The 24,500-nt window shown below is 39.4% G+C and overlaps 1 protein-coding gene across 2 annotated transcripts in view; it reads left to right on the forward strand.

The window, feature by feature from the left end:
• impact (impact RWD domain protein) overlaps positions 1-24,500 on the forward strand; it is a 141,579-nt gene that overhangs the window by 90,704 nt on the left and 26,375 nt on the right. For both annotated transcript variants that reach the window (XM_060941273.1, XM_060941272.1), the window contains exons 8-10: positions 3,907-3,980; positions 12,589-12,679; positions 21,225-21,359. In XM_060941273.1, the coding sequence (XP_060797256.1) occupies positions 3,907-3,980; positions 12,589-12,679; positions 21,225-21,359 (300 nt within the window). The remainder of the gene's footprint in view (positions 1-3,906; positions 3,981-12,588; positions 12,680-21,224; positions 21,360-24,500) is intronic.

A 24,500-nucleotide genomic window follows, 5' to 3' on the forward strand; every position in this document is an offset into this window, starting at 1 on the left:
AATACACTAGAAGCCTCCGTCCATGTCATCTGGTCATGCCCTGTCACATAGTCTCTCAGGAAAAGTCACTGACCACATGTCACACTGTCTGGACTCTCACATCGCAGCATCTCCATTACTCTGTGACCTTTCAGTCTTTTCACTTGAACTTTTCACCTCATAGGATTTAATGATTTTATATTGTGTTCATGGTTCCCAAAAGAACTTTTCTTTGAAATTGGAAACGGTAACACAGTAAGCTTTGCACACAGTCTCTCCAACTTAGTGATTTTGTTGCTAGATTTGGTAAGATTTAGTTGCCTTTAGTCGTACCATTGTTCCCATCATTCCCAACATTGCACTGTTGCCAGTGACCAGATCACCATTATTCCCAATGACAAAAGTCTGATCACAATTGTTCCCAACAGCTAATCTCTGTTTGAGTATGGTTATCTACTGTACATGCATCCCAACATGTGTAACTTTATTCCCTTGAAACAATAAAAGTCAAACTTATATTATTTGTGTGTGGTACCTTTTGGGGGGGAAAAAGCATGTTTGATGTTACTGTGGCTAGCACACACACACACACACACACACACACACACACACACACACACACACACACAATAAATATATATATATATATATATATATATATATATATATATATATATATATATATATATATATATACACAGTGGTGCTTGAAAGTTTGTGAACCCTTTAGGATTTTCTATATTTCTGCATAAATATGACCTAAAACATCATCAGATTTTCACACAAGTCCTAAAAGTAGATAAAGAGAACCCAGTTAAACAAATGAGACAAAAATATTATACTTGGTCATTTATTTATTGAGGAAAATGATCCAATATTACATATCCGTGAGTGGCAAAAGTATGTGAACCTTTGCTTTCAGTATCTGGTGTGACCCCCTTGTGCAGCAATAACTGCAACTAAACGTTTCCGGTAACTGTTGATCAGTCCTGCACACCGGCTTGGAAGAATTTTAGCCCATTCCTCCGTACAGAACAGCTTCAACTCTGGGATGTTGGTGGATTTCCTCACATGAACTACTCGCTTCAGGTCCTTCCACAACATTTCGATTGGATTAAGGTCAGGACTTTGACTTGGCCATTCCAAAACATTAACTTTATTCTTCTTTAACCATTCTTTGGTAGAATGACTTGTGTGCTTAGGGTCGTTGTCTTGGTGCATGACCCACCTTCTCTTGACATTCAGTTCATGGACAGATGTCCTGACATTTTCCTTTAGAATTAACTGGTATAATTCAGAATTCATTGTTCCATCAATGATGGCAACTCGTCCTGGTCTAGATGCAGCAAAACAGGCCCAAGCCATGATACTACCACCACCATGTTTCACAGATGGGATAAGGTTCTTGTGCTGAAATGCAGTGTTTTCCTTTCTCCAAACATAATGCTTCTCATTTAAACCAAAGAGTTCTATTTTGGTCTCATTCGTCCACAAAACATTTTTCCAATAGCCTTCTGGCTTGTCCACGTGATCTTTAGCAAACTGCAGATGAGCAGCAATGTTCTTGGAGAGCAGTGGCTTTCTTGTTGTAACCCTGCCATGCACACCATTGTTGTTCAGTGTTCTCCTGATGGTGGACTCATGAACATTTTTTGGGGGGCTTTTTGCACCTTTATTGGATAGGACAGTGTAGAGACAGGAAATGAGCGGGAGAGAGATGGGGAGGGATCGGGAAATGACCTCGGGCCGGAATCGAACCCGGGTCCCCGGATTTATGGTATGGCGCCTTATCCACCTGAGCCACGACGCCCTCAAGACTCATGAACATTTAACATTAGCCAATGTGAGAGAGGCCTTCAGTTGCTTAGAAGTCACCCTGGGGTCCTTTGTGACCTCGCCGACTATTACACGCCTTGCTCTTGGAGTGATCTTTGTTGGTCGACCAATCCTGGGGAGGGTAACAATGGTCTTGAATGTCCTCCATTTGTACACAGTCTGTTTAACTGTGGATTGGTGGAGTCCAAACTCTTTAGAGATGGTTTTGTAACCTGTTCCAGCCTGATGAGCATCAACAACGCTTTTTCTGAGGTCCTCAGGAATCTCCTTTGTTCATGCCATGATACACTTCCACAAACATGTGTTGTGAAGATCAGACTTTGATAGATCCCTGTTCTTTTAATAAAACAGGGTGCCCACTCACACCTGATTGTCATCCCATTGATTGAAAACACCTGACTCTAATTTCACCTTCAAATTAACTACTAATCCTAGAGGTTCACATACTTTTGCCACTCACAGATGTGTAATATTGGATCATTTTCCTCAATAAATAAATGACCAAGTATAACATTTTTGTCTCATTTGTTTAACTGGGTTCTCTTTATCTACTTTTAGGACTTGTGTGAAAATCTGATGTTTTGGGTCATATTTATGCAGAAATATAGAAAATTCTTAAGGGTTTACAAACTTTCAAGCACCACTGTGTGTGTGTGTGTGTGTGTGTGTGTGTGTGTGTATATATATATATATGAGGCTAACCACAGTTTAAAATGCTAGAGCTTTGCTTCCCCTGAAATTCTCTTTTTAGAAATGCATGAAATGTAAAATAATCTTTTAAAAAGCTAGAAATAGGATTAATAATTGTTTCTTTAAAAAAACAATCTAATGAAGAGAAATATTAGCTGAATTTGCCTATATTCAGTATGTTTTTACTTGCTAAGATTTCCTTTTTTTGCAGTGTTCTTGTGTAATATTGTTGTGTTGGGTGTACTGGGGCAGGGCAATGTGCAAACCAACTCATTATTGCCCATAATTTAACACTCTGTACTTACTTTATATACAGTATAAAATAAAATAAAAACATTTAATTTTGATGTGATTGTTTAGTTTTTTTTTGACGTAATGACCTCATAAAAACATAAAGTGTAGGGGGGTGGCAAAAGATTGGTCTGGGACTTTTTTTTTTTAAATTACTAAATAGCTAGCTTTACTCTTCATAACTTCAAGTCGTATACTCTGGACTGTTTTGTTATTTATTTATGTATGTATGTTCAGTGAAGTCTTATAAAATGAAACTTCTGGCTCTTTATTAATATCATTTCACAGTTTGTTTTATTTTATTAATGTTTTGGGTTGGTGGACTGATTTTTAACCCTGTAGTGACATTGAGGTGTTTAAAACCCCCACCATTGGGGGGGTTGTGGATAAGGCGCCATACCATAAATCCGGGGACCCGGGTTTGATTTCGACCCGAGGTCATTTCCCGATCCCTCCCCATCTCTCTCTCCTGCTCATTTCCTGTCTCTACACTGTCCTATCCAATAAAGGTGAAAAAAGCCCCAAAAAATATCTTTAAAAAAAAACAGCATTGATGCTGTATGTGATCCACTCCACCAGATACACCTCATCTGGCATGGAGTTTGAATTACATTCAGCAGGGTGGCATATCGAGGTGCAGGTTTAGCTGTCCCCGTCCTAATTAACAGTTTGCAGAGCGCACTTGAAAAAACACAAGGACTTTTTTAGTGGTGGTGAGAATTTTTTTTTTTTTAATCCTCTTATTCCTACTGTTGAATGTTATGTTTCATGTTGATGCATGTTGTTCTTTTACTGATGTTAAATGTTATTGAGGTTAAGTTTAAGGTTCAGTTTAGATGTGGAACAGCATTAATTAGGTGCATTATTAATCATCAAGTGGAAGGTCTGCACAAGACACAAGATTTTTAGGATTGTAAGACACACGTGTGTGTGCGTGGACAGACAGTGTCATTGTGAAAAAGGTGCTGTTACAGATAATTTCAAAGTGTTTAATTCACAACCATACAAAACATGAGCTTTAAAGCTTCTTGTGGTTTATATGAATATGGTTGACACATCTGAGAAATACCTCTGATGTATGGACATGTTTTTCTGATGGTTTTGTTACAGGTCCAGAGGGTGCTAGACAAACTGTATGAAAACAAGAAAATTGCAAGTGCCACCCACAACATATACGCATACAGGTATGTGTTTGCCTGGATAAATCGTGGAGGCAAGATTGTGTAGGTCTGCAAAGTGTGTGTGTGTGTTATCACATTGCTGTCTTTTTTTCCTTTTTAATTCAAACTCAGGGGCGTAGCTGGGGGGGTCCTGGGGTGCCCGTGACCCCCCCTTGTCGGACCATACATTTTTTCAATAGTCGCATAAGAATATTACAAAAGCGTGCACTGTAATTTTTCTAACATTTTTTTTAAACTAGATTGTCACCTCAGCCTCATTAGGGTTTCTATAACCTTGTACGGACTTCCTGTGGTTTGGGCATGAAAACCCAGTCTGTCAGAGTGTGTGCAGGAGAGGCGGATGTAAGTGCAGATATGTTAAATAATACACAGTGCAATATGAGCATAAAGTGCGTGAAACGCACACAACAGGCAAACAGCAGGCAAAGTCGTAATCGAGGAAACAGGCAGGAGGTCAATCGAGGCGCGGACAGAATATCAGAGGCAAAACTATACAAGATCAAGGGACGAGAAACAGGAGTCAAAAAACCAGGAGGTCAACAAGAACAGGGAGAGGAAACAAGGCACACTAGACGCGGCGTAATACTTCGCATCGTCCTTGCATGGGCGCAGTCCTTAAATAGTCCAAACATAGTTCATTGATTAAAGGCAGGTGTTCTTTGCTAACGGCACGTGTGCCGGAGCTCATTAGGCACGCGCCCAGTCCGAGGCGCGCCAGACTGACACAGTTCTGCGCAAGCGCAACACGATCGCACTAGAAAGCATGGTCAAGCTGCCAGTGTAGCTGCAGTCTTTTTAGTTGCAAATTACGAGTATTTCAGAGAAGAAAGAAGAAACCTTTATTTGTCACATGCACACTTCAAGCACAGTGAAATTCATCCTCTGCATTTAACCCATCTGAAGCAGCGAACACACTTGCACACACACCCAGAGCAGTGGGCAGCCACACCAGAGCGCCCGGGGAGCAGTCAGGGGTCAGGTACCTTGCTCAAGGGCACCTCAGCCCAAGACCTCCCCACGTCAATTTGTGGGGGAAACCGGAGCACCCGGAGGAAACCCACGCAGACACGGGGAGAACATGCAAACTCCACACAGCAATTTTTTTTCCATCAAAGTTGCATTTTGTGGCTTCGAAGCTAAGTTTTAGTGTGCTGTTTCTAGAACACAGCATCAAGAAAACGTGGAAAAAACTGCAATAATGGAAGAGCCGGTTTCTAAGCTACCTAAAACTAGCAATGGTAGTTATTTTTTGTTACATAATGTACTCAGGCTGCCAGTCAGTGTGTGACCCCCCCTTTGAAAAATCCTAGCTACGCCCCTGAAACTCTACTGGATTTTACAAACAGCACCCGCTGGCACTGTTTCAAGTTGCACAGTTTCAGTTTGTCTGTTCAGCTGTCTTCACACTTTCTATTAAAGATACTGTTTAAAGAGTGTAAGTAAATTTTATCATGTCACTTTTATTGTAGAAAGGTGCTGTAGTTCCTCCTATGTATATTTTCATACAGTGCAGTTTGCACTCTGCTTTAATTTGATGGTGATTAATTGTGAAATATCCAGATCAGTGATTTTGTGACATCTATTGATTAGTGTAACAGCGTATGCTTATGTATGTTATGTACTAACATACATACCGTAATATAAGAAGCTAATGTAGGGGAATTTTTTTTTACAAGGTGAGTAATTTATCACTGTATCAGACTGATACCTGATGCTAATATCGTTACCGATACATGCCTAGTGATAATTGTGTCAATGGAAGATTCTCACAAAAAAGTGTGTGTGTGTGTGTGTAAGAGAGAGAGAGAGAGAGAGAGAGAGACACTATCTCCTGGGGTTATCTGTGAATATACACCTAATGATATACTGTAGATGAGTGGAAGCTTGTCATCTGGAGGAGATTCACCTACAGGTGATACTGACATTGTGAGTGTTTGTAATGCTCAGATTATATTGTGCTGAATAGCTGTGACCGCTATTCCTCGACCCACTGCTGTCCTTAACCCATTTCATTCGGAAAACACTGACACTACAGCTCAGAATATTCAAGGGAAAAATCCACTGCCTGAATACTTGTGATTGAAGAGCCAAGGACAGTTGTACAGCCTTGATGCTTGCATTATTTACTGCATTAGTTAGCACTGACAAATTTCAGGATTAATAAACCATAAACAATGTTAACAAAGTAATCAGTGCTTGTATTATAGTCTAAACAGGCCAGGTCATTAATACCTGCATTTATTTTTGTTTCATCAACATATATGCCTAAACAAAATCCATACTAAAGCCATAAGTAATGTGTTTATGGGGTGAATTAGCAAAATTCATTAGTCCTGCTAAATGGTGAGGGACAGTAAACGCTGGCCTGATTATTGACATTTAATAATGTTCTAAGTTATTTTATTTTAATTTAGTTAGATGTACACTGCCCGGCCAAAAAAAAATGTCACAATTTGGATTTAAATAGGCAAATACTTACGAGCCTTTGATTAAATAATTATTGCAGTGATTGTGTTTCAGCTGGCAACAATTCTGTTAACCCTAACTGATGCAGTGAGTAACTTCTCATTTCTTAAACAAGCATGTCGGAAGACATATCCTGTGCTAATGGAAAAGATGTTACTGTGTTTCAGAAGGATCAAATTATTGGCCTGTGTCAAGCAAAGAAAACAACTAAGGAGATTGCTGAACTGACTGGAACTGGGTTACAAACTGTCCAACGCATTATTAAAACCGGGAAGGATCATAGTGAATTGTCAACTTTGTGAAAAAAATTAATGTGGTTGGAAAAACATCCTGACTGACCATGATCAGAGATCACTTAAATGCTTGGTGAAGTCGAAACGTAAGAAAATCAATAGACCCTTTTCAGTCACGTGACCTTCGTAAACGCGACCGCCATTTTGGACATGTAGTGGACTTCGGCTCGAATCAGTTTGAATGCGAGGAAGGCGACAAACGAAAAACATAAAAGAAAAAGGAGCGAGATGCAGAAAACACTTTCACTATCCAGCGACGTAGGGCATTTACAGGGCGAGCAGAGGGAGAGGTATTTGCAAAAATTGAGGTTAGCAGGCTTAGAGAACGACGTTTACCTGCTTCCACCAGGATTGTTCACTGACGTACGGAAGTACACGAAGCCCTCGTCTTTACCTGACTTCAGCCCACATGATCTGTATACCTATGTCGTTAAAAACCCATCGCCATACACATACACGCCAACGTCCAAGGTTCCGGAGCGTGCTCCGGCTTGCTCCAGGAGTGCTCCGTCCGAGGTTCCGGAGCGCGCTCCGGCTTGCTCCAGGAGTGCTCCGGCCGAGGTTCCGGAGCGCGCTCCGGCTTGCTCCCCCTCAAATTAAGCAGCGCGCTCCGGCTTGCTCCCGGGAGCAAGCCGGAGCGCGCTGCTTAATTTGAGGGGGAGCAAGCCGGAGCACGCTGCTTAATTTGAGGGGGAGCAAGCCGGAGCGCGCTCCGGAACCTCGGCCGGAGCACTCCGGGAGCAAGCCGGAGCGCGCTGCTTAATTTGAGGGGGAGCAAGCCGGAGCGCGCTCCGGAACCTCGGACGTTGGCTCCGGCAGCTATTTACACTGGATCCGGTGTAAATAGCTGCCGGATCATAATTACAGTAAACTAGTAAATACAGTAAAGGAAAAACTTGAGACTGAAAGGTTTTAACAGTCATCCAAATGACTGAGCGTAAACATTGCTACAGTAACATATCAGCTATGATGTTGTTGACATTAGCTAGTCAACAATAGCTACTACAGAAGAACAAAGAGGTTACAATGGGTTATTTTAACCTATTTGGTTACACACTCGCCGCGACAGAATGTTAACAGCAATGTAATGCCTTTTCTGGCTAATTTTATTCGTCTTACCTCCAACAAAGTGGTCACTACACAAGCGTTGGTATGCCGAGGTCTGCCAATCTGTTAATGGCCGCTATCCATCTTCTCCGTCGGGATCTGATAAAATGATAAACCTTGCCTTGTTTGTTGATGGTTACTACATCCAGGTGCACAACAATATAGTGGCATGATGGAAGTCTTGCTGAAAGTAAAAACTTTCTTTGCTGCCGTTCCTCAATGTTGGCTGTGGTAAACTACTGGTAGTACATGTCCAAAATGGCGGCCGCGTTTGTCGTGACGTCACGTGAAAAGGGTCCATAGTAGAACTCACGACTCTGCTTAATAGTGAGATTAAGAGCATTTCCACACTCGCAATGTGCTGAGAACTCACAGGACTGGTACTAAACGGCTGTGTGGCCATAAGAGAACCATGTGTTAAGTGAGGCTAATCAGGATGAAAGGCTTCAGTTTGCTAAGGAGCATAAAGGTTGGACTCTGGAGCAATGAAAAAAGATCATGTGGTCTGATGAGTCCAGATTTACTCTGTTCCTGAGTGATGTGTGTGTCAGGGTAAGAAAGGAAGAGCCTGAAGCAATGCACCCATTATGCATAGTGGCCACTGTACAAGCCTCTGGAGGCAGTGTTATGATCTGGGGTTACTTCAGTTGCTAAGGTCGAGGCTCAGCAACATTATGTGGCAATAAAATGAAGTCAGCTGATGACCTGAATGTACTGAATGACCAGGTTATCACATCAGTGGATTTTTTTTTCTTCCCTGATTGCACCGGCATAAAATTAGGGCTCAAATTGTGAAAGAGTGGTTCAGGAAGCATGAAGAATCATTCTCATACATGAATTGGCCGCCACAGAGTCCTGATCTTAACAAGTTGAGAATCTTTTGGATGTGCTGGAGAAAACTTTATGCAGTGGTTTGACTCTCCCATCCTCAACACAAGAGCTTGGTGAAAAATTAATACAACTCTGGGCTGAAATAAATGCTGTGACATTTGCAGAAGTTTATCAAACAATGCCATGGTGAATACATGCTGTAATCAAGCTAAGGGCAGTCCAACCAAACATTAGAATGTACGACCTTTTTTTTTTTTTTTTGGCAGGGCAGTGTAGATTATAGTATCTCGGTTACAGTGTCATTTTACATTCTGAGTTTAAAAAAAAGGAGGGGTGGGTAATGCCTTGTAATACAGAAATAAGTACAGTTCTGTAGAACTAGAAACATATTATACAGTCACCATGAAATAATTATTTATATTGTTGTCATTCTAAGCTATTCTCATTCTGAGAATTGTTTTTATAATGATCACTGTAAAGAAAAATTCACATTATAGTTTGTTTAACTGGACAATTACACCATTCCTAATAATGCACTATTATAGACCAGAGATATCAACTTGGGATTTAAAATTATATTAATTAAATTTTAATTTAAAACTTTGTATTTAAACACATCCAGACAGTAATTACCTTTATAGTGCCAGAGACAAAACTCTACAAACATGTGCTTGTAATGCATAACCCACGCAAGGTGAAAACTTCACATTCTTAAAGCAGTATAATGAGTTTACCAGAAACTGTAATGTTTCAGGTCTATTTTTATACTTGTAGACAGATGCATGATGCATGGCTTTAAAGGAAAAAGCATCATAGCATCTTAGTAAGGTTTTATTGGAGCACTGTGAACCTCCAGAACAGCTTCAGCATCAATTCTACAAGTCTCTGGAACTGTACTTGAGCATGAACACTGTTTTTCCAAAAATGTTCTCTCAGTTGGTATTTTGGTGATGGTGTTGGGAATGTTGTCTAATACGCTGCTGCAAAATCTCTTAGAGGTGTTCAATCAGGTTGAGATCTGATGAGTTTGAAGGCAATGACGGCACATCATTTTCTTACACATCAAACTTTTCAGTGAGTTCTTGTGCCCTGTGGATGTGGGCGGAATCATCCTAGAAGAGACCATGCCAATCAACATCGAAATGGTTCAAATTAGGATAAAGGTTATTAGTTAGATTTGCAGTGAGTCTTCCCTGGTGAAAAATAAATGTACTTTATTGTATTTAAAGTATATTCATATTTTCAGTAGTATACTGAAAATGTACTTACACAAATTGTACTTTTTGTAAATATATAAAAAGTATACTAACATCACGCTTTCACACTAACACTTTTAACACACTTTAAAATAATTATACTATATTACACTTTATAGAAATATATTATACTAAAATATACTTTAAGTGAAAGTTATGTGTAATTTAGCACATAAAAGTACACTACAGTGGGGCAAAAAAGTATTTAGTCAGCCACCAATTGTGCAAGTTCTCCCACTTAAAAAGATGAGAGAGGCCTGTAATTTTCGTCATAGGTACACTTCAACTATGAGAGACAGAATGGGGGGAAAGAATCCAGGAAATCACACTGTAGGATTTTTAATGAATTAATTGGTAAATTCCTTGGTAAAATAAGTATTTGGTCACCTACAAACAAGCAAGATTTCTGGCTCTCACAGACCTGTAACAACTTCTTTAAGAGGCTCCTCTGTCCTCCACTCGTTACCTGTATTAATGGCACCTGTTTGAACTCATTATCAGTATAAAAGACACCTGTCCACAACCTCAGTCAGTCACACTCCAAACTCCACTATGGCCAAGACCAAAGAGCTGTCAAAGGACACCAGAAACAAAATTGTAGACCTGCACCAGGCTGGGAAGACTGAATCTGCAATAGGTAAGCAGCTTGGTGTGAAGAAATCAACTGTGGGAGCAATTATTAGAAAATGGAAGACATACAAGACCACTGATAATCTCCCTTGATCTGGGGCTCCATGCAAGATCTTACCTGTGGGGTCAAAATGATCACAAGAACGGTGAGCAAAAATCCCAGAACCACATGGGGGGACCTAGTGAATGACCTGCAGAGAGCTGGGACCAAAGTAACAAAGGCTACCATCAGTAACACACTATGCCGCCAGGGACTCAAATCCTGCAGTGCCAGACGTGTCCCCCTGCTTAAGCCAGTACATGTCCAGGCCCATCTGAAGTTTGCTAGAGAGCATTTGGATGATCCAGAAGAGGATTGGGAGAATGTCATATGGTCAGATGAAACCAAAATAAAACTTTTTGGTAAAAACTCAACTTGTCGTGTTTGGAGGAGAAAGAATGCTGAGTTGCATCCAAAGAACACCATACCTACTGTGAAGCATGGGGGTGGAAACATCATGCTTTGGGGCTGTTTTTCTGCAAAGGGACCAGGACGACTGATCCGTGTAAAGGAAAGAATGAATGGGGCCATGTATCGTGAGATTTTGAGTGAAAACCTCCTTCCATCAGCAAGGGCATTGAAGATGAAACATGGCTGGGTCTTTCAGCATGGCAATGATCCCAAACACACTGCCCGGGCAACGAAGGAGTGGCTTCGTAAGAAGCATTTCAAGGTCCTGGAGTGGCCTAGCAAGTCTCCAGATCTCAACCCCATAGAAAATCTTTGGAGGGAGTTGAAAGTCCATGTTGCCCAGCGACAGCCCCAAAACATCACTGCTCTAGAGGAGATCTGCATGGAGGAATGGGCCAAAATACCAGCAACAGTGTGTGAAAAACTTGTGAAGACTTACAGAAAACATTCGACCTCTGTCATTGCCAACAAAGGGTATATAACAAAGTATTGAGATGAACTTTTGTTATTGACCAAATACTTATTTTCCACCATAATTTGCAAATAAATTCTTTAAAAATCAGACAATGTGATTTTCTGGATTTTTTTTCTCATTTTGTCTCTCATAGTTGAAGTGTACCTATGATGAAAATTACAGGCCTCTCTCATCTTTTTAAGTGGGAGAACTTGCACAATTGGTGACTGACTCAATACTTTTTTGCCCCACTATAAATACACTTCAAGTTGCACTTTTCTACAATTTAATTACAATTAAAATATATTTAGTACAAAATTAGTTGTTCCAAAATAGCGTGCCTCAAGTTAACTAATCATAAACACACTTGAAGTATATTGATGATTAGTGTGGCTTCAAGTACACAAAAGTATGCTAAATTTTAGTACTCTTAGCACATTTATTTTTCACCAGGGTTCACTCTAAGTGAAACCAAACCATGTCACAAAATCAATGCCTCCATAGTATCACAAAGCCACCATTTTTTCTAATCAGTAATTTGTCACTAATCTGTATTTGAGTGAACTATAGCAAACGTTTCACAATGTTAAATGTAACTATAAACAGGATTTATATAAAAAGCATGATACATCATCCTTTAATTAATAAAAGTTGTACCCGTTGGCAAAGTGTGGTGGTGTAAGAGCAATTCAACATTCCGGGATGTGCTGTTATTGGAAAGTAATCAACTTCAAGGTGGTAGCGGTAACTCCACTTCACCCCATTGTTAATGATTTATCTATAATAGCACAACCCCAAGTATTTTTTCCTTACATAATGCAGTAAATATTGTATAAAATATATATAAAACTTCTATGAAACTAGAATCATAGATAATTCTAGACCCTCAATAAGTCACCACTTTTATCAATCTCCCAGTTGGACAGCTGAAATTTAAGGGGCTATAAAAGAGGACCATTGCTTGATCTTAAACTCCAGTACAGTTTAATATTGCAGTGAACAACACTGATCAGTAGTAGCTGATCCATTAAATCATTATGACAACAACAGTAGCAAAAGCAGAATTGTCCTGACAGCTTCTTGATTGCTTTTTTTCTCCACTGCCAACTCTATGCTCCAATAGGATATACTGTGAAGACAAAAACACTTTCCTCCAGGATTGTGAGGATGACGGAGAGACGGCTGCTGGTGGGAGATTGCTTCATTTACTGCAGGTGTGTGTGTGTGTGTGTGTGTGTGTGTGTGTGTGTGTGTGTGTGTGTGTGTGTTTATATACTACTGAGGACAAAATGTCCCCGCAAGAATAATAAAATTGACAAAATTGACCTTGTGGGGTCATTTGGACATATTTTCATTGTCGTTGTTTATTTTTAACAAAAAAAAGGCAAAAAGTTTCCTTTTCATTACTAAAGTTAAGGTTAGGGTTAGGTTTATGGTTTAGGTGCAGGCATAATATTAATTAACAGCATTAATAATTGTCAGTGGAAGGTCCTTGGAAGGATGGTAAGACAAATGTGTGTGTGTGTGTGTGTGTGTGTGTGTGTGTGTGTGTGTGTGTGTGTGAGAATGTTTGAGACACACATTACCATCCTATTTGTGGATGCACCAGGAATACGCCGTCCTGGAAGTTTTCATTCCAAGTCCTATATAACACACCTCCAGCATTTTCAGCAGATTCGGAAGATTGAAGAGAAATGTGTTAAATCGGTGTAAGGAGGTACAAACCTTCAAGGGCAAAAAAAAATAAAAATAGGTGAAACAGTGGTGCCAAACACAGAATTTGCTTTATTTAATTACGACTGATTAATACACGTTGTTTTGTTGCTATTTTTGAAAAGACTAGGCTTATTTGAATTTATCTCTTAATTAGTAGATCGGATCATAAATACCAAAAATCTGATGATGAATTATTCATATTGTGCAGTTCATTAAAAATGGTTGAGTTTATTTATACATCTTTTCATCTCAGTGGAACTTTCATTTTGTAATAATTACTTAAACGTCTTGTAAATGTCTGCTATCTTCTACTGTGCTGACATTTATTCACAATACAGGTCAATCATTCAGTGAGAAAAAATGCCTCTTTAGGCAGTTTAGTAAAATGAGTACATTGCTGAGGAATTGCTCCTCAGTAGGAGTGACGGTTCTTGCCAGCATTTTTTCCCCCAAACCTTTCATGGAAAACTTATGTGAACTGAAGGATTGCCTTAAGGACAGATGCAATGCTGCCTTCAAATTGGCCAAAATTTGAAATCTTAGACACTTGCTGTCTTCATACTACCTTCAAAACAGCACAGACTTTACAGTGGTGCTTGAAAGTTTGTGAACCCTTTAGAATTTTCTATATTTCTGCATAAATATGACCTAAAACATCATCAGATTTTCACACAAGTCCTAAAAGTAGATAAAGACAACCCAGTTAAACAAATGAGACAAAAAATATTATACTTGGTCATTTATTTATTGAGGAAAATGATCCAATATTACATATCTGTGAGTGGCAAAAGTATGTGAACCTCTAGGATTAGCAGTTAATTTGAAGGTGAAATTAGAGTCAGGTGTTTTCAATCAATGGGATGACAATCAGGTGTGAGTGGGCACCCTGTTTTATTTAAAGAACAGGGATCTATTAAAGTCTGACCTTCACAACATGTTTGTGGAAGTGTATCATGACATGAACAAAGGAGATTTCTGAGGACCTCAGAAAAAGCGTAGTTGATGCTCATCAGGCTGGAAAAGGTTACAAAACCATCTGTAAAGAGTTTGGGCTCCACCAATCCACAGTCAGACAGATTGTGTACAAATGGAGGAAATTCAAGACCATTGTTACCCTCCCCAGGATTGGTCAACCAACAAAGATCACTCCAAGAGCAAGGCGTGTAATAGTCGGTGAGGTCACAAAGGACCCCAGGGTAACTTCTAAGCAACTGAAGGCCTCTCTCACATTGGTTAATGTTAATGTTCATGAGTCCACCATCAGGAGAACACTGAACAACAATGGTGTGCATGGCAGGGTTGCAAGGAGAAAGCCACTGCTCTCCAAAAAGAACATTGCTGCTCGTCTGCAGTTTGCTAAAGATCACGTGGACAAGCCAGAAGGCTATTGGAAAAATGTTTTGTGGATGGATGAGACCAAAATAGAACTTTTTGATTTAAATGAGAAGCGTTATGTTTGGAGAAAATAAAACACTGCATTCCAGCATAAGAACCTTATCCCATCTGTGAAACATGGTGGTGGTAGTATCATGGTTTGGGCCTGTTTTGCTGCATCTGGGCCAGGACGGCTTGCCATCATTGATGGAACAATGAATTCTGAATTATCCCAGCGAATTCTAAAGGAAAATGTCAGGACATCTGTCCATGAACTGAATCTCAAGAGAAGGTAGGTCACGCAGCAAGACAACGACCCTAAGTACACAAGTCATTCTACCAAAGAATGGTTAAAGAAGAATAAAGTTAATGTTTTGGAATGGCCAAGTCAAAGTCCTGACCTTAATCCAATCAAAATATTGTGGAAGGACCTGAAGCGAGCAGTTCATGTGAGGAAACCCACCAATATCCCAGAGCTGAAGTTGTTCTGTACAGAGGAATGGGCTCAAATTCCTCCAAGCCGGTGTGGAGGACTGATCGACATTTACCGGAAACGTTTAGTTGCAGTTATTGCTGCACAAGGGGGTCACACCAGATACTGAAAGCAAATGTTCACATACTTTTGCCACTCACAGATATGTAATATTGGATCATTTTCCTCAATAAATAAATGACCAAGTATAATATTTTTGCCTCATTTGTTTAACTGGGTTCTCTTTATCTACTTTTAGGACTTGTGTGAAAATCTGATGATGTTTTAGGTCATATTTATGCAGAAATATAGAAAATTCTAAAGGGTTCACAAACTTTCAAGCACCACTGTACAACAAGAGAACAACTCCCTCCTAAAAATGCTGCCGACTTACACACCCTTGTCTTGTATGTAACACAGACGGAGTGATAATATTGCATGTGCTGATTCTCACCATATATTATCAGTCTTGGTGTGTTCACATCAAATTTGTGGACTCATGCTTTCCAGTTTTGACACAGGACTGTGAACCCACAATACCCTTACTGTCAGCAGTCATTAGAAAACTGTTACTAGGCAACTGTGAAATACTGTATAAACTAGCTAATACTAAGGCTAACAATTTATGTAGCTGAAAAAGTTGTTTTTTATATAAACAATGTAGAATAAAGACACAATAACAGTGAAAACATGACAAAACTTTCAGGGATATCAACATTTTCCTCAAATCTGTTTGTAAAACATGTAGAAATGACTTTTGGCGAAAATCACATTGTAATTACACTTAGCATTGACCAGTAAGTAAAATCTCATGTGATCCATCGTACTGAGAAAGATCAACATAATTTATAACATCACAACATAATTTTTTCGCTGTTGAAAAGTTTTGACTTCAGAAGTGGTAAATATTACATCCACATTTTTTTAAACATATGAAAATAAGACTGCATTTAGATGTAGCATGTGGTTTATAGAGCCATAAATTCTATGACAGTTACTAGGATTTAACAGTAAACCATTTGGTTATTTCTAATGTGTTGAATCAGTCTTCTGAACCTGGCTCTGGGCTCAAATGAAATGCAAATGAGCCGAGCTAAGCCAAGTCTTGACCTCAGAGATATCTTGGAGACAGCAAATTAATATCTGGCCCTCTCTCTGCGAACCCTCTCCTCAAACTATGAATATGGGTGTGTTGCTCATCCATAAACTCCTGTCTTATCTCGCTCGCTCTCTGGGTGTTCATCCAAGACCTGCAAGAGAGCGTGTGGAATTTGAAGTACCATTTTAATCAAAAGTCAGTTTCACTTTCAATCACATGAACTTGTCAGAGCTCAACCACTAAAACCTGTGGGCAGGCTGAGAATTTTTCCAGTGGCGTATCCATCCTGTAAATCAGTTCATTAGCTGTAGCATATTCTTGCTGTTGTTCAGGATGTCAGTATCTGTAATGTACTTCACAGCAAATCCGCTTGCACATTAGTGCAATATATTTCGCACCTGTGCTCCTTCTCTATTGAGTGTTTCAAGCACAGCTATTCTGACCTGAACTTCCTCTCACATGCTCTTTTTTTTTTCCCCATAATCACACACACACTGTATTTATGGAAGTAGATGTGAACCCACATATAGACGAGGATTCATGGCCTTTTATTACTTTTATTAAACTATGCAAATGGCTCAGACTTCCTATCCCTCAGGCAGGTTACCAAGCATTTCCCTGAGGAAGGACTCAAAATGTGACCGACAGCTCGAACAGGCAGGTGACAGTTAGAATTTGTCATAAAGAAACATTAGATGTATTAAATCTTAGGGTATCATACACTACTGTTCAAAAGTTTGGGGTCACTTTGAAATTTCCTTATTTTTGAAAGAAAAGCACTGTTCTTTTCAATGAAGATCACTTTAAACTAATCAGAAATCCACTCTATACATTGCTAATGTGGTAAATTACTATTCTAGCTAAATTCTACTAAATGTCTGGTTTTTGGTGCAATATCTACATACCGTAGGTGTATAGAAGCCCATTTCCAGCAACTCTCACTCCAGTGTTCTAATGGTACAATGTGTTTGCTCATTGCCTCAGAAGGCTAATGGATGATTAGAAAACCCTTGTACAATCATGTTAGCACAGCTGAAAACAGTTTAGCTCTTTAGAGAAGCTATAAAACTGACCTTTCTTTGAGCAGATTGAGTTTCTGGAGCATCACATTTGTGGGGTCGATTAAATGCTCAAAATGGCCAGAAAAATGTCTTGACTATATTTTCTATTCATTTTACAACTTATGGTGGTAAATAAAAGTGTGACTTTTCATGGAACACACAAAATTGTCTGGGTGACCCCAAATTTTTGAACGGTAGTGTATGTGTTTTTCCTCGGATAGAAGAAAAACCCACGCGATTCACTTAAATTTAAAACCCCTCTCACATCCTTAAGAAGGATACAAATTATTGAACTTGTTTACTGCAACATGATGCATTGTGTAGGTGTTATAGATTTTGTGTGGCTCTTTGATTGCCTGCAAAAAATAAAATGGAGATGTATTTTGTGCAATGAATTGTCTTTTCGCTTTGTATTTAATCACTTCACATGCCACGTTTTGATGAATGGTACAGGAATATATTTCAAACATACAATCCATACACATACACAAAGAATTTAATAATGAAATACAAATGAGCTAAATAAATACAAACACTAGGAATATGGGGATTAAGGCAATAGCCATGAATCAACATAAGCTATAAGGATAGAATCAAAAAAGCAAACAAATATACAACCCTAAATCAGAAAAAAAAAAAGTTGGGACGGTATGCTGAAGTTGAAAGTAAAACTGAAAACAATGATTTGTAAATAATCTAACCTGTATTTCAATACTACAGCACATTTATTTGATGTTTTACCTCGTGAATTGTATTGGTTTTTTTCCCAAAATAAACACATTTCAATTCTGATTCTTGCAACACAGAAAAAAATTGGGACAGTAAAGCATTTACCACTTAGTAATGTTGCTATTCCTTCTTGCAACACTTTAAAATGTGTTTAAGGACTGAAGACATCAAGTGATGAAGTATTTCAGGTGTTATTTTGTCCCATTTTTCCTGCAAACAGGTCTTAAGGTGTGCAACAGTATGGGATTTTCGTCATATTTTTCATTTTAAAATTTTTCACACGTTCTCTATTGGGGACAGGCACCCTCTTCTTCCACAGCCATGCCTTTGTAATGTGTGCAGAATGTGGTTTTGCATTGTCTTGTTGAAATATAGCTGGAAAAGATGTCGTCTTGAAGGCAGCATACAGTGGTGTGAAAAAGTGTTTGCCCCCTTCCTGATTTCTTATTTTTTTGCATGTTTGTCACACTTAAATGTTTCAGATCATCAAACAAATTTAAATATTAGACAAAGATAACACAAGTAAACACAAAATGCAGTTTTTAAATGAAGTTTTTTATTATTAAGGGGAAAAAAAATCCAAACCTACATGACCCTGTGTGAAAAAGTGATTGCCCCCTAAATCTAATAACTGGTTGGGCCACCCTTAGCAGCAATAACTGCAATCAAGCGTTTGTGATAACTGGCAATGAGTCTTTTACAGCACTGTGGAGGAATTTTGGTCCACTCATCTTTGCAGAATTGTTGTAATTCAGCCACATTGAAGGGTTTTCGAGCATGAACCGCCTTTTTAAAGGTCATGCCACAGCATCTCAATCGGATTCAGGTCCGGACTTTGACTAGGCCACTCCATTTTGTTTTTCTTAAGCCATTCAGAGGTGGACTTGCTGGTGTGTTTTGGATCATTGTCCTGCTGCAGAACCCAAGTGCGCTTCAGCTTGAGGTCACGAACAGATGGCCGGACATTCTCCTTCAGGAATTTTTGGTAGACAGCAGAATTCATGGTTCCATTTACCACAGCAAGTCTTCCAGGTCCTGAAGCAGTAAAACAGCCCCAGACCATCACACTACCACCACCATATTTTACTGTTGGTATGATGTTCCTTTTCTGAAATGTTGTTACTTTTACGCCAGATGTAATGGGACAAACACCTTCCAAAAAGTTCAACTTTTGTCTCGTCAGTCCACAGAGTATTTTCCCAAAAGTCTTGGGGCTCATCAAGATGTTTTCTGGCAAAACTGAGACGAGCCTTTGTTCTTTTTGCTCAGCAGTGGTTTTCATCTTGGAACTCTGCCATGCAGGCCATTTTTGCCCAGTCTCTTTCTTATGGTGGAGTCATGAACACTGACCTTAACTGAGGCAAGTGAGGCCTGCAGTTCTTTGGATGTTGTTGTGGGGTCTTTTGTGACCTCTTGGATGAGTCGTCGCTGTGCTCTTGGGGTAATTTTGGTCGGCCAGCCACTCCTGGGAAGGTTCACCACTGTTCCATGTCGTCACCATTTGTGGATAATGGCTCTCACTGTGGTTTGCTGGAGTCCCAAAGCTTTAGAAATGGCTTTATAGCCTTTTCCCAACTGATAGATCTCAATTACTTTGTTTCTCATTTGTTCCTGAATTTCTTTGGATCGCAGCATGATGCGCAGCAGGATCTTTTGGTCTACTTCACTTTGTCAGGCAGGTCCTATTTAAGTGATTTCTTGATTGAGAACAGGTGTGGCAGTAATCAGGTCTGGGTGTGGCTAGAGAAATTGAACTCAGCTTTCCAAAGATGTGATAAACCACAGTTAATTTATGTTTTAACGGTGGGGGAATCACTTTTTCACACAGGATCATGTAGGTTTGGATTTTTTTTCCCTTAATAATAAAAACCTTCATTTAAAAACTGCATTTTGTGTTTACTTGTGTTATCTTTGTCTAATATTTAAATTTGTTTGATGATCTGAAACATTTAAGTGTGACAAACATGCAAAAAAATAAGAAATCAGGAAGGGGGCAAACACTTTTTCACACCACTGTATGTTGCTCCAAAATCTCAGTGTACTTTTCTGCATTAATGCTCCATCACAGAAGTGTAAGTTACCTTTGCCAAGGGCACTGACACAACCCCATACCATGACAGACCCTGGCTTTTGGACTCGTTCCTGGTAACAGTCTGGATGGTCCTTTTCATCTTTGGTCCGGAGCACACGGCATTCATCTCCTCCAAAAAAAGACCTGGAATACTGATTCGTCTGATCACAATACACGTTTCCACTGTGTGATGGTCCATCCCAGGTGCCTCCGAGCCCAGAGAAGTCAACAGCGCTTCTGGACACCGTTAACATAAGGCTTCCTTTATGCACAGTAATTTAACTGGCATTTGTGGATGTGACTGTATTGTCAAGTCAAAGTCCCTCCCACGCCAGGATCTGGTCTTCCCAGGCAAACTACTGTCCCAGTACTAACCATCTCTTGAGGCACATGGATGTGGCACTAATCTCCGTTTTCAGTACCCCTCAGCCTCTTGCCTTAATTCTACTGTAGAGCTTGACAGACATTAGCCAAAGTAATCCCGAGCCCATGTGGTTCTATCTGCTATAGATGAATGACGGTTCTTGATGCCATCTGAGGGATTGGAGATCACGGCTGTTCAGCTTAGGTTTGCGCAATTGCCCTTTACACGCCGAAATTTCTCCAGATTCCTTGAAATGTTTAATGATATTATGCACCGTAGAGTGTGAAATATTCAAATCCCTTAGTATCTTTCTTTGAGGAACATTGTTTTAAAAAAATTATTGAAATGTTTTAATGCATTTGTTGGCAAACTGGAGATCCTCGGCCCATCTTTGTTCTCAAAGACTAGGCCTTTCCTGGCTACAGCTTTTATACCAAATCATGATTACAATCACCTGTTAACATCCCCTTTTTGAAATCACATCATTACTTAATTATTTTACCTCATTACTAACCCTAAATTACCCCCATCCAAACTTTTTTTGGAATGTGTTACAGGCCTGAAATGCAGGAATGGATGTATATTTATTAACAAATGAAGCTGACCAGACAAAACATGAGATATCTTGGGTTCATACTGTCTGCAATGAAATACAAGTAAAAGTAAATTTAGAAATCACTGCTTTCCTTTTTATTTTTTTTTTAATTTGCATTTTCCATCCTGTCCCAACCTTTTCTGATTTGGGGTTGTTGAGAAGACAGTTCCAGCAATATTTCTAGCAATATTGTGCTGCAGTTCTCTAATTGACCTGCTTTCACAAAGAATTTCTACGAAACGTAGATTGTCCATATGATGTTTCATTTGTGTTTGTAGATTCTGGATGTGAGGAATGTCCTTGTGGTGGTGTCGCGATGGTACGGTGGTATCCTGCTTGGCCCTGACCGTTTCAAACACATCAACAACTGTGCCAGGAACATCCTTGTCCAAGAGGGCTACACTGAAACTTCGGTACGGTACCAAATTATACCATAGTCTACTGTAAGCACTTTATCCTGGTCAGGGTTGAGGTAGATCTGGAGCATATGAATATTGCACTGTAGTTTCACAAAAATTCATGCAGAGGAGAATTATTAATACATATGGGAGCATAGACACTAACCTGAACTCTAGGTCAGACCGAAAATTATACACACATGCTTAATGTAAGATACGGAAGGTACTGTAATTAATCTTGTGTACTGTAATTACAACTGAGATAAAACTCTGTGAAGAAGCTGTAGGTGTTATTGCTCACAATAATGTGGGTATCATTGTATAAGTGCTGTGCTGTAAAGCTCATTAAATAAACAGTCTCATGAAATTACACCTTCAAAATAGGAATTCTAAATGAAATTATGACCTCAGATGATCATTAATAATAATAATAATAAGAAGAAGAAGCTCAAACACTGATGTTTGGAGTTTTATTCTTCATAATATCTGAACGATGATAAGAAAACACCACAGGGTTCAACAACTATTGTTGAGCACAAAATCCCAGTCAAACCCAAACAGAAGATAAATCTGTGAGGGGCTTCTTAATGTCACTGGTCAGAAACTGGTGATGGAAAAATAAACAAACCATTGCCAAGTATGCATAGAAAACAGAAAAACACTATCTAAACCCAGAGAATAGAATCGGTGCTCAATAAATTACTAGATAATTATTTAGACACCTACTTTAATCACTTTGAATCACTTTCGCACTGCAGTCAAACCGCACCACAGTTTGATTGGAACTAAACTGAGACCACCTTGCTCACAGCTGTGTGTGATTGTTGCATTCTCACCTGTATAAGAATCACACTCCGGTGGAGAACACACCAGGGTTCAATTCAAATGGAGTAACACTGTATATGTGAAAGAAGCCTTAGACTAGACAGAGGAGAAGGGTGTAGTATATGGAGTACAGTGGTGCTTGAAAGTTTGTGAACCCTTTAGAATGTTCTATATTTCTGCATAAATATGACCTAAAATATCATCAGATTTTCACACAAGTCTTAAAAGTAGATAAAGAGAACCCAGTTAAACAAATGAGACAAAATATTATACTTGGTCATTTATTTATTGAGGAAAATGATCCAATATTACATATCTGTGAGTGGCAGAAGTATGTGAACCTTTGCTTTCAGTATCTGGTGTGACCCCCTTGTGCAGCAATAACTGCAACTAAACGTTTCCGGTAACTGTTGATCAGTCCTGCACACCGGCTTGGAGGAATTTTAGCCCATTGCTCTGTACAGAACAGCTTCAACTCTGGGATGTTGGTGGGTTTCCTCACATGAACTGCTCGCTTCAGGTCCTTCTGCAGCATTTCAACTGGATTAAGGTCAGGACTTTGACTTGGCCATTCCAAAACATTAACTTTATTCTTCTTTAACCATTCTTTGGTAGAATGACTTGTGTGCTTAGGGTCGTTGTCTTGGTGCATGACCCACCTTCTCTTGAGATTAAGTTCATGGACAGATGTCCTGGCATTTTCCTTTAGAGTTCGCTGGTATAATTCAGAATTCATTATTCCATCAATGATGGCAAGCCGTCCTGGCCCAGATGCAGCAAAACAGGCCCAAACCATGATACTACCACCACCATGTTACCATGTTTCACAGATGGGATAAGGTTCTTATGCTGGAATGCAGTGTTTTCCTTTCTCCAAACATAATGCTTCTCATTTAAACCAAATATTCTATTTTGGTTTCATCCGTCCACAAAACATTTTTCCAATAGCCTTCTGGCTTGTCCACGTGATCTTTAGCAAACTGCAGACAAACAGCAATGTTCTTTTAGGAGAGCAGTGGCTTTCTCCTTGCAACCATTGTTGTTCAGTGTTCTGATGGTGGACTCATGAACATTAACATTAGCCAATGTGAGAGAGGCCTTCAGTTGCCTAGAATTTACCCTGGGGTCCTTTGTGACCTCGCCGACTATTACACGCCTTACTCTTGGAGTGATCTTTGTTGGTCGACCACTCCTGGGGAGGGTAACAATGGTCTTGAATTTCCTCCATTTGTACACAATCTGTCTGACTGTGGATTGGTGGAGTCCAAACTCTTTAGAGATGGTTTTGTAACCTTTTCCAGCCTGATGAGCATCAACAACGCTTTTTCTGAGGTCCTCAGAAATCTCCTTTGTTCGTGCCATGATACACTTCCACAAACGTGTTGTGAAGATCAGACTTTGATAGATCCCTGTTCTTTAAATAAAACAGGGTGCCCACTCACACCTGATTGTCATCCCATTGATTGAAAACACCTGACTCTAATTTCACCTTCAAATTAACTGCTAATCCTAGAGGTTCTTGTGCTCACTCTAGGACCCAAATTGTTTTAGCGAAAAGTGCTAAAGACTCAAATTTTTCTTTAGCAATCTGCAATTTCATTTAGCAAGAAATGCTAAAATAACAATTTTCTTTTTAGCAAAGTAATTTTTTTAGCAAGATATGTTATACTTCTAAATGTTTCTTGCACTGACATAATATTGAAAAATGAATTGTTATTGTAGTCTGTTGGTGTTTCAATAGTGTTTGGAAGCTTGTTTCCTGCCTTTGTCTTTCCATGTTCTTGATTTATGTTCATAGCATGCTTATTTATTCTTGAATCCTCTTATTTTGATCATTTCATCAACTGTATATATGTAATGAAATTGTGTGTTTAATTTAACCTGCTTAATCTGGTTTACGGAGTCCATATTTTTCATTATAATTATATCTAACATCTGGTGTGATGTGCTTTGCATTCTTTGCTATCTATGCACCTTTTAGCCCTTAGTCACCCTCTGTAGTATGCTGTCTGGCTGTGTAACATAACTGCATGGTGATAATACAGATTTTACCCGCATTTAATTACCCACAGCTGAGTGTCACACGAGATGTGAGCTTTTTTTTAAGTTATACCTTCTACTGTGATAGGTAGTACCTTTTATAGACAGGGACAGGCTGTTGAACAGGCAATTCCCATCATCAAGTGTTTGAATCGCTCTCAAATTGCTGTTTTTGACATTTGGACAGGGTGAATCTGGGGGAATGAGGGCTGTGGAGAATTCATCAACTTGCATCTTGCAAGGACTACTCAGACTGGCCTGAAAGATGTGAAATGCATTAGCCAAACTAGA

Source organism: Neoarius graeffei, chromosome 15, assembly GCF_027579695.1.
Source record: "Neoarius graeffei isolate fNeoGra1 chromosome 15, fNeoGra1.pri, whole genome shotgun sequence".
Classification (NCBI taxonomy): domain Eukaryota; kingdom Metazoa; phylum Chordata; class Actinopteri; order Siluriformes; family Ariidae; genus Neoarius; species Neoarius graeffei.